The sequence below is a fragment of the Brassica rapa genome, chromosome A01 (assembly GCF_000309985.2).
Source record: "Brassica rapa cultivar Chiifu-401-42 chromosome A01, CAAS_Brap_v3.01, whole genome shotgun sequence".
Lineage (NCBI taxonomy): Eukaryota > Viridiplantae > Streptophyta > Magnoliopsida > Brassicales > Brassicaceae > Brassica > Brassica rapa.
This window is the reverse complement of record NC_024795.2, coordinates 23,591,392-23,601,447: the sequence shown is the minus strand read 5'-3', so window position 1 is coordinate 23,601,447 and position 10,056 is coordinate 23,591,392. Positions and strand designations below refer to the sequence as shown.

Below are 10,056 nucleotides of genomic sequence, written 5' to 3'. Positions count from 1 at the left end.
GGTTCATATATGGTAAAAAAAACACTCTAAAACTCAAAAATATCATCATGTTTTGATCACACAATTGCAGGTTTTGTCACTCCCAGAACAGGATAATTTCTTCTTTAAGGCTCTTTTCAATTGATTAGGTGGATACTTATCTTACTAATTGTTTTCTCTGCCTAACTTCTCTTTTATATATAGAAAACTCTGCTTCGCTTCTTGAATTAGCTTGTGTTAAACAAAAAAAAAAGCTTCTTGAATTAGCAACAATGGCGTCGATGATAAAAGAAAGGTTTTTCTCTTTATGCGTTGCGTTGGCTTATAAAATAAGATTAAGGAAAATGACAATAACAACACATACTATTTTAGGTAAGTAGATTGGCAAATCGAATGTCGACAAAGAATCGCAACGTGACGTAACGCACGTAACAAACGTCTTTAGTAAGAATTATTATCGCCCACATAAATATTATAAGAGTTTAGTATTGAAAAACGTCGTCACTTTGCTTCGTATTAGTGGACCATCTCTTTTATTCAGTCTTGCTTTTCACCCATTCACACTTCTCCTTTTGCAAGGGCCACCACACCACCACCATCACTTAAAAGCAGTTTCGATTCTCGTCAGAATCAATAATATCTCCGCCATTAAAGTAACCGCCCTCTCTCTCTCTCTTTCCGAGAATTCAGTAATGGCGGCGAAGCTAGGCTCCTTCCGAAACGGTAAACGCGAGCGACTTCTCTCCAACAACGGTTTCTCCGATTTGAGATTCGGCGACATCGAGTCCAACGATCTTCTCGAAGGCGATAGTCATGGACGGACGCGGCTGTGCTGCTGCTGTTCGTGCGGTAACATCTCCGGTAAAATCTCCGGAGTGTACGAGGACGCTAAAGATGTGGGGCGAAAGGCGTGGGCGATGGGAGTCTCTGATCCGAGGAAGATCGTCTTCTCCGCCAAGATTGGCCTTGCTCTGACGATTGTAGCGGTTTTGATTTTCTACCAGGAGCCTAATCCGGATCTCAGCCGTTACTCTGTCTGGGCTATTCTCACCGTCGTCGTCGTCTTCGAATTTACAATCGGTAAGGACGGCTGGTTCTAGGTATTGCGAGCCTCCTCGGTTCCAAATTGTTACTAAAAATATTTATATTGATTATTTAATAATTGTTTCAATGTTTAAGTTGGTAAGTATATGTGAAAAGAATGTCCAGAACTAATGAACTAATATATAAAGTTCATGGTCAATTTATAAGCTAGTTTTTTTATATTGGAAGCCTATTATAAACCCGAATTTTAAGAATCTATATGTAGTCGTCTGGGGATGATTGGTAAGAACTGTAGCTTTATATTTTTTGTTGTAAAATTTAATCGGTTGATTTATTTGCTGTAGCTTTCTACAATCATATTTTGATTTTGAGAGATTTTTTTGCTGTGAATTTTTTAAAGAAAAAGAAGCTGGATTGGTTGACAAATATTGAAATATAGCTCTAGATTAAATTTTGGCTGTCCAGAGCATCTACAGCCCACAACCAATCATTCCCGTAGTTTATTCGTATGGAAACTAATTGGAATAATCTGGATCTGGCTTGTTTTCTTTACAAGTCGTTTGTTTCAATGTGATAACTGTTTTTTGGTTATGATAGGAGCAACTCTAAGCAAAGGGTTTAACCGAGCGCTTGGGACGTTATCAGCTGGAGGACTTGCACTTGGAATGGCTGAGCTATCCACACTGGCTGGAGACTGGGAAGAGCTCTTCTGCACCGTTAGTATCTTCTGCATTGGTGTGTGTTCTCTTCTTTTATACCATTCGTTTTGTGTTTTTTTTTTCTATCTGTGATTTGATAGTAGGCGTCTCTTGTTTTCAGGGTTCATTGCGACTTTCATGAAACTGTATCCGGCGATGAAAGCTTATGAGTATGGTTTCAGGGTTTTCTTGCTCACGTATTGCTACATTCTCATCTCTGGGTTCAGAACAGGACAGTTTATTGAAGTGGCTATCTCCCGGTTTCTGCTTATAGCTCTTGGTGCTGGTGTTAGTTTAGGGGTTAATATGTTTATCTATCCTATATGGGCTGGTGAGGATCTTCATAACTTGGTTGTGAAGAATTTTATGAATGTAGCTACTTCCCTTGAAGGTCAGTACTCATAAAGTTTATAGCGTTTGAGTCTGGAGAAGATTGACTAATATTGTCTGTGACTTGGTGTTTTACAGGTTGTGTGAATGGATACCTCCACTGTTTTGAATACGAGAGAGTCCCATCCAAAATCTCCACGTACCAAGCCTCTGAGGATCCGGTTTACAAGGGTTATAGATCAGCTATTGAGTCTACTAGCCAAGAAGAGTCTCTGGTATTTTTCATCATTAAAACGTTATGTTTCTTCTTACATTGTTTCTTGTCTGTGAATCAATTTGTTTTTTTTTTTAAGATGAGCTTTGCTATATGGGAGCCGCCACACGGACCATACAGGACATTTAACTACCCATGGCAGAACTATGTCAAGCTCAGTGGCGCTCTCAAGCATTGTGCATTCACTGTGATGGCATTGCACGGCTGCATTCTCTCAGAAATCCAGGTAACACTTTCTCTCTCTCTCTCTAGCTTCATTGCTCCTCGTATCTGAGTAAGATTCGCACTTTTGTCATCTGTTTTCAATACAGTGATGCTTTTAGGGGTAAGAGAACAAAACAGTTGCTCAAAGTTTAGAAACGTTTCACAGGCACCTGAAGAAAGGAGACAAGTTTTCCGACAAGAGCTTCAGAAAGTTGGCGTAGAAGGAGCCAGGCTCTTAAGAGAGCTCGGCGAAAAGGTGAAGAAGATGGAGAAGCTAGGACCAGATGACATGCTCTTCGAAGTCCACTTAGCTGCCGAAGAACTACAACACAAGATCGACAAGAAGTCTTACCTTCTCGTCAACTCCGAGCGCTGGGAGATCGGAAACCGATCACGGTCAGAGCCTCAAGAGCTACTCTCCATGGAAGATTTAGATCCACCAGAGAACCACAAGTCTCCCATCTACGCCTTCAAGTCCCAAAGCGAGGCGGTTTTGGAGATACCAAAGAGCTGGGGAGAGAAGAATCACCGCGAGCCGTTGAATCACAGACCTACTTTCTCGAAACAGGTATCGTGGCCTGCACGGCTTGTGCTTCCGACGCATACGGAGACGACGAATGGGAACTACCAGCTGCTGGAGACGACGGAGACGTACGAGAGCGCGAGTGCCTTGTCTTTGGCGACGTTCGCATCGCTCCTCATAGAGTTTGTCGCTCGGTTGCAGACCGTGGTCTACGCGTTCGAGGAGTTGAGTAAGATAGCTAATTTCAAGGAGCCGGAGATTGTGACGTCGGAATCGGATGTAGAGTTAGACGGAGAGAGCGTCGGGCTTGGCCGGAAGATGCGCCGGTGTTTCGGTGTGTAAGGTCTTTTGTTTGAAAATTCGCTTCGGAGGCGTTTTACTGAAACGCGCGAGAGGGAATAGAGTTTAAACTGTTAATTGTAAACTAAGTAACCCAACCTATACAGCTAAACTAGTTAATAATGGTAAACAAGCAGAGGCGTTTTTAACCCTTATTATCATAACAGTGCCGTGCGAGGATTTTTAGGGGCTCAAGGCGAATTTTAAAAATATTTTTCACAATATGTAACAAAAAGAAAATATTTTTTTAATTTGTAATTTAAAAGTAAAGGTTAAAATGATAAGTAGAAAACTGGTATTTTTAGAGAAAGTTTAAATAATGATTTGGTATTTAAAAAGATAAAAATAATCATTTAAATAAAATAATAAAAATAATAAAAATAAAAGTAACAATAAAAAATATTGAATAAAAATAATGGTAGATAAATTATAGAACATTTTGTCGTTTAAAAAAAATGATGATAGATAAAAAAAATATGTACGTTAAAACGTATTATTTATTTTTTCTATAATCTATTTCATCAAACTATCATAATGTATAAATAAAAATACAAATAGCTAATTTTTGGTAAGGAAAAAATTGGATTATAATAAGTAACAAAAGCAAAACTAAAATCAGAACTGTGAGTTATACTATGTCAGTTCTTCAATTAATTCATTGCATTTTAGTTATAATACATCTTGAAATTTATTAGAATAAAAACATTCATCGAAAACAAAAGTCAAATTCAGAATCATGTGAAAATCTACCTAAACTATACATTTAGCTCTACAAAATAATTTTATAAAATTAGAGGCCCTAAAAACTGCATATTTTGCAGGGGCCTAAGGCAGAAGCCTTATCAAAACCATGGTAAGCACGCCTCTGTATCATATACTATGCAAGTGTTTCGGGGTGTAAGATTTTTATGGAAACATAAAATGAAAATATGCTACATATTTTTAAGATTAACTCACAACTAAATTTTCATAATTAATTTGTAAATACTAAATAGTAGTCTGAAACATTGAATTCACTAACCACAATTTACTCGTCTGGTAAAGCATGAATAATGCCAAAAAAAAAAAAATTCCATCATTTTGTGGTGAAGCTGGAAAATATTTTGGACATATAATTGAGCCTTTTAATAGCCCACAAATCGGCCCATTAAATTTCATATTGCAAATTACTATTTTACCACCAAAATTCTGTGCAGATCCGATCGAACTTGAAAAAAAAAAAACATTCATAGAATTCACTTTGCTGATTCGAAGAAGAAATCACTTTCCCAGAAACTTTCTTCGCGCACTGAAGTCGTACTTCTGTTCTTCAGAGAGCGAGATCGGGATCCGAAGACGAGGATAATGGAGGCCGTACCAGATGGATCAGAGAGAGATAAAACAACTCCTCCTCCGTCTTCTTCTTCTTCCTCCTCCTCTCCCATTCCCGTCGTCACCAGTTTCTGGAAAGGTTTGTTCCAGATTCATATATCGAGCTATCTATTCGCTTGCTTTAGGTTTAATTTTGGATTCCATTTTTAGTTAGTGAGTGTGAATCAAACTAGAGACGTGATGAATATTTCCATTAGATGTTCCGGAGAAGGCAATGTTGATCGGATTGAGAAAGTTTCAGCTGACTGCTTTAAATGATTTCACCAGTCTCTTAAAAACATATGTTTCAGAATTTGATCTGGAGAAGGAGAAAAGTCTGCTTGACGAGCAAGGGCTTCGAATAGCTGAGAATCAAGAAAACAGCCAGAAGAATCGGCGGAAGCTTGCTGAGAGCACCAGGGGTACCTTTTTTTTATATCCTACGTTATTATTGTTTTGAAGATATAGGAGATGTTAACAACGTGTTATATGGTTTTGTATTGATAACAGACTTCAAAAAAGCATCAGCTGAGGACAAACTTGGTATGTTTAACTCCTTGCTCAAGGGGTATCAAGAAGAAGTAGATAATATTACCAAGAGGGCCAAGTTTGGGGAGAATGCTTTCCTTAACATTTATCAGAAACTCTATGAAGCACCAGATCCCTTTCCTGCTCTTGCCTCTATTGCTGTAATTCTCCGGACATGTTTTGAAAACTGCCTAAATGATATGCAACTGAACTTACTATTTGCTGTGTTTCAGGAGCAAGAGCGTAAATTATCTGAAGTGGAATCTGAGAATCGGAAAATGAAAGTTGAACTTGAGGAGTTTAGGACAGAAGCGACTCATCTGAAAAATCAACAGTCCACAATAAGGAGACTAGAAGAACGGAACCGCCAGCTTGAGCAGCAGGTCAGCTTTTGTTTTTTGTTTTTCGCGTGTTCTAAACTAATGTGACTGTTGTCAGTAAATCTTAGCTTCCTTGAATGCTTAACCTAACTAATACACCCAGCCTAATAGAAATGCTGTTTTGTGATCTTGTAAATGATAACTGTTGAAGATATTCACATTGATGTCGTGTTGTTTTTATTTGGATTCAGATGGAAGAAAAAATTAAGGAGGTTGTTGAGATCAAGCAACGAAACTTGGCTGAGGAAAATCAGAAAACGTTGGAGCTTTTAAAGGATAGGTAAAAAGGTTTTTCCTCCCTGAATGATTCGAGGTGTTTTGGAGTTTTGGAGCCATCACCAACATTACCTTTTGTACAGGGAGCAAGCTTTGCAAGATCAGTTAAGGCAAGCAAAAGACAGTGTCTCCACTATGCAAAAATTGCATGAGCTGGCACAGAGCCAACTTTTTGAACTTCGTGCTCAATCAGGTGTGCTTTCATAATATATGAATCATTTTTTGTGCTTTCATAATCGGTATAGTCTCTTTTACATGATTAGTCTTCTAAGACCTTATCAGTTTTAATTTATATTTTCTTATTTATTTGTTCCTTCATGTCTTGTTCATACACATTACTTTTATGACTAACATCAGACGAAGAAAAAGCCACAAAGCAATCTGAACTTAGTCTATTGATGGATGAAGTGGAGCGTGCTCAGACGCGACTCCTTTCACTTGAGAGGGAAAAGGTCTTTCACAGAATGCTCTTTAAATTGCATGTTTGAATTAAGGGAATTGCCCAAGATAAACCGGGGAATTTTGCGCCATAATTTGGTTGTTGGTTTGTAACAGGGACATCTACGATCTCAGCTGCAAACAGCCAATGAAGATACTGAGAACAAGAATAGGTGGGGTAGTTGACACTTGAATGTCCATTTAACAAGGCACATACATTTAAATAAGTCGCAAGTTTTTGCTTTGTTTTGATTTCGTATTTTGTTGTGCTCGTTCGCTGCAGTGATAATGTAGATTCAAATAGTATGCTGGAGAATTCCTTAACTGCAAAAGAGAAGATTATATCAGAACTTAACATGGAGATTCACAATGTTGAGACAGCTTTAGCAAATGAGCGAGAAGATCATGTTGCCGAGATAAAGAAATTGAATTCGTTGCTCAATAAAAAGGTGAACGTTGTGCTATCTTTTGTTGTTTATACTGAGAATTTTTACTTCTGTTTTGAAAATTAGTTTCCTGTCGCTTTCCATGTCTAATGCTAGCATGCCGTCATTTTTGCATTAAACTAGGATACTATCATTGAAGAGATGAACAAAGAGCTTCAAGAAAGACCATCAGCAAAATTAGTTGATGATCTCCGCAAGAAAGTGAAAATTCTGCAGGTATTTGTCATTTCTGGTGTTTTTGTGGTACTTACTTATTTTCACACTTCTATTTAGCTTCTTGCCACAGATCCGGCCTATGTTTTTCCTCGTAATAATATTACTGTGTAGAGTGTAATGGTGTTATTGCGAATTAGGCTGTAGGTTACAATTCAATTGAGGCCGAGGACTGGGATGCTGCTACCACCGGTGAAGAGATGAGCAGAATGGAGTCGCTTCTTCTTGATAAAAACAGAAAAATGGAGCATGAGGTCACTCAATTAAAGGTATGTAATTAAGTCTTTTCGTTGCTCTTTCTCTATTCAGTGACATGAATATGCACAAGTCAATGTCATTGGTCGATTAAGCCCCTTTTTATCACAGGTTCAACTTTCTGAGAAAACCTCCTTGCTTGAGAAGGCTGAAGCCAAGGGAGAAGAACTAACAGCTAAGGTTAATGAACAGCAAAGACTGATTCAAAAGTTGGAGGATGATATTTTGAAGGTATGTAAGAGTATCTCTTCTCACTGTTCTTCTTTGTATTTGTGTTTTATATTTATGTTTCTAAGATTATGAGGATTTTCTCACGCTATACACAAAAAAAATACTGTATATGTGGTAACTCAAGAGTAGAAAACCATATCACTTTGATTACACTTAAACCTCCTCTACTTGTTACACAGGGTTACAGTTCAAAAGAGCGAAAAGGTGCTCTATTTAATGAGTGGGAGTTCTCTGAAGCTGGTGTGGCTGAGCAGTCTGAGGTACTTCTGATTGACCTTTTTTATATGAGTCATGTAGTCTCTCATGCAACATTCTTGAATCTGATAAAAGTCCTCGAAAAAAAGGGAAAGGATCAAAGGATCAAAACTAGAATCTAGATAACCCAGTAACATATAGCTATAAGTTCTTTAGTAGATAATTTTAAACGGTCTAAATTGTATGCTTTTCTGCTTTTTTATCTTATGTCGTGAAGGAAAACATATATGCTTGAAAATTCGGTGCCAAAATGTCTGATGAAAGTTTCATATATACCTCACCTAATAATAAACTCATCACTAGTTACTGCTTCTTATCATTTTTTTTTGGTTTTCTTTTTTTTTATTAGCCTATGGATCAGAAACATGTACCGTCAGATCAAGATCAAAGCTCAATGCTGAAAGTTATCTGCAGCCAAAGAGATCGGTTCCGAGCACGGTTGCGGGAAACAGAAGAGGTAACAGGAGTGCACTTGGAAGATTCACTCTCATCTGTCTTGTCTATTTCCTGGTTAAACTCTCTGAATATTCTGGTGGTCTCTTGATATTGCACAGGAAATAAGGCGATTAAAAGAGAAGATAGGCTTTCTCACAGACGAATTAGAGAAAACCAAAGCAGACAACGTCAAACTCTATGGCAAAATCCGCTATGTCCAAGACTATAACCACGATAAAGTTGTTTCACGAGGATCCAAAAAGGTATTTTTCTGTTCGACATTACATTTCCCTTTTTTACACTTGTCTGTCACATGGTTGATTGAAATGTTTCCTCCAACTTCAGTATGTGGAAGATGTGGAAAGTGGATTCAGCTCGGATGTGGAGTCTAAATACAAGAAGATATACGAGGATGATATCAACCCATTTGCTGCTTTCTCGAAAAAGGTAAAACAAAAAGAAATTGTCTTCACAAGCCGTACTTACTTAGTATTTAACCATTCGAGTGTATGTGTGTGTTGAAACAGGAAAGAGAGCAGCGGATCAAAGATTTGGGAATTAGAGATCGGATTACACTAAGCAGTGGCCGTTTCCTTCTAGGAAACAAGTAAGCCACTCGTTCTTCATATTCAGAATTAAATGCATCACAAGATGTATGTTGGGGCTGATTGGGTTTAATTTTCAGGTATGCGAGGACATTTGCTTTCTTCTACACAATAGGATTGCATGTACTTGTCTTCACTTGTCTCTACCGTATGTCTGCTCTCAGCTATCTCAGGTAAAAAAACTCCACCAAATCTTTGTTTCTTGTTTTTTTTGTAACCCCGATATCTGTTTGATTTTGATGTTCGTTTCTTTCTTTTTAGCCATGGAGCTGAGGAGACTCCAGTCACAGAAACAACCACAAACCTTCCTCGCGGTTTTTAATCTTTCATCCCTTAACTTTTTCGTCTCTCTTTTGTCTCTGTCTTTTTTCGTCTTCTGGGCATTAAAAGAAAAAGGCTGGATTATGAAATATTTTGTACAGAGGGATACAAATCACTGCATACATATAAGCCATAGAAAAGTTTAAGAAAATACTGAACTTTTATATATTACGGTATACAGACGATCACATTAACCAAAAAAAAGTAACTAGGTGAAAACTCACAGACAAAGATGGCAAACAGAAATAAAAGTCATGCATGGCGACTCTCAAGTTTTAACGAGTCTTCTCCATCCGTCACACCTTTGGTTAACAACCAACAAGTATGGTTATTCTCTGTATCTGTCAATGAAATGCCATTCATTTTCAGTCCCCATGTTTTAGTTACAAACATTAAAAAGCCAATCCTCTCTTCTTCTTTTTTTGCTTTGACAAATAAGGTCCTCCATAATTACTCGTCATCACCCTTTAAAACAAGTCCATTCCCCTCAAGCTTAGATGTGAAAGATATAATAATTGCTTAGGCCCTATAAAAAGTGTGTTTGTAAGTGTGTATCCTCCATACATACATACATACACACATATATACATATATGTTCATCCAAGAAGAAGAATGTCAATAGAAACGAGATCTAGGTAAAAAAAATCAATGTGAATAGAGTAATCAGTTAATCACGAGAAGAAGTATCCAATGCGATGTGCATCTTGGAACTTGTAAGTGGAATTTAATGGATTCCATGAAACTATTTAATACGTAAATCAGTTACACAAAACGTATTTAATGTCGCGTTCTGTTGTCTTTGCATGTTCCCAATTTTTCGTATTTAAAAATAATCATTCTGTATATTTTATTCGCAGTTATGCCATTGATTAATTATTAGATTGAGGTTTCGTAATCTATCCAAATGTTTCATATTTTGATAAACTAAGGTT

At 37.5% G+C, this 10,056-nt stretch overlaps 2 protein-coding genes across 2 annotated transcripts; both read left to right on the top strand.

Moving 5' to 3' along the window:
- The first annotated feature begins 322 nt into the window (after window positions 1-322).
- On the top strand, window positions 323-3,554 carry LOC103838055 (aluminum-activated malate transporter 9). Its single transcript, XM_009114473.3, has 6 exons — window positions 323-1,059; window positions 1,621-1,758; window positions 1,843-2,112; window positions 2,190-2,326; window positions 2,405-2,551; window positions 2,696-3,554. The coding sequence occupies exons 1-6, from the start codon at window positions 672-674 to the stop codon at window positions 3,392-3,394; spliced, it is 1,779 nt and encodes a 592-aa protein (XP_009112721.1). The 5' UTR covers window positions 323-671; the 3' UTR covers window positions 3,395-3,554.
- Window positions 3,555-4,573: 1,019 nt separating this feature from the next.
- On the top strand, window positions 4,574-9,292 carry LOC103838046 (protein CASP). Its single transcript, XM_009114464.3, has 19 exons — window positions 4,574-4,841; window positions 5,053-5,163; window positions 5,252-5,430; window positions 5,503-5,652; window positions 5,841-5,929; window positions 6,009-6,118; window positions 6,283-6,377; window positions 6,481-6,536; window positions 6,647-6,812; window positions 6,933-7,025; window positions 7,163-7,291; window positions 7,389-7,508; window positions 7,688-7,768; window positions 8,113-8,220; window positions 8,318-8,461; window positions 8,544-8,645; window positions 8,726-8,805; window positions 8,884-8,976; window positions 9,065-9,292. Exons 1-19 carry the CDS (start codon window positions 4,736-4,738, stop codon window positions 9,123-9,125), a joined length of 2,073 nt encoding a protein of 690 aa, XP_009112712.2. The 5' UTR covers window positions 4,574-4,735; the 3' UTR covers window positions 9,126-9,292.
- Window positions 9,293-10,056: the final 764 nt, after the last annotated feature.

Bases quoted from the DNA above. Each gene is read 5' to 3' on its own strand.
- LOC103838046 (XM_009114464.3), top strand. From the start codon at position 4,736: ATGGAGGCCGTACCAGATGGATCAGAGAGAGATAAAACAACTCCTCCT. The intron at 5,431-5,502 runs GTAATTCTCCGG...GCTGTGTTTCAG, and splicing joins CTGCTCTTGCCTCTATTGCT to GAGCAAGAGCGTAAATTATC. The intron at 7,769-8,112 runs GTACTTCTGATT...TTTTTTTATTAG, and splicing joins GTGTGGCTGAGCAGTCTGAG to CCTATGGATCAGAAACATGT.
- LOC103838055 (XM_009114473.3), top strand. From the start codon at position 672: ATGGCGGCGAAGCTAGGCTCCTTCCGAAACGGTAAACGCGAGCGACTT. The intron at 1,060-1,620 runs GTAAGGACGGCT...TGGTTATGATAG, and splicing joins CGTCTTCGAATTTACAATCG to GAGCAACTCTAAGCAAAGGG. The intron at 2,113-2,189 runs GTCAGTACTCAT...GGTGTTTTACAG, and splicing joins TGTAGCTACTTCCCTTGAAG to GTTGTGTGAATGGATACCTC.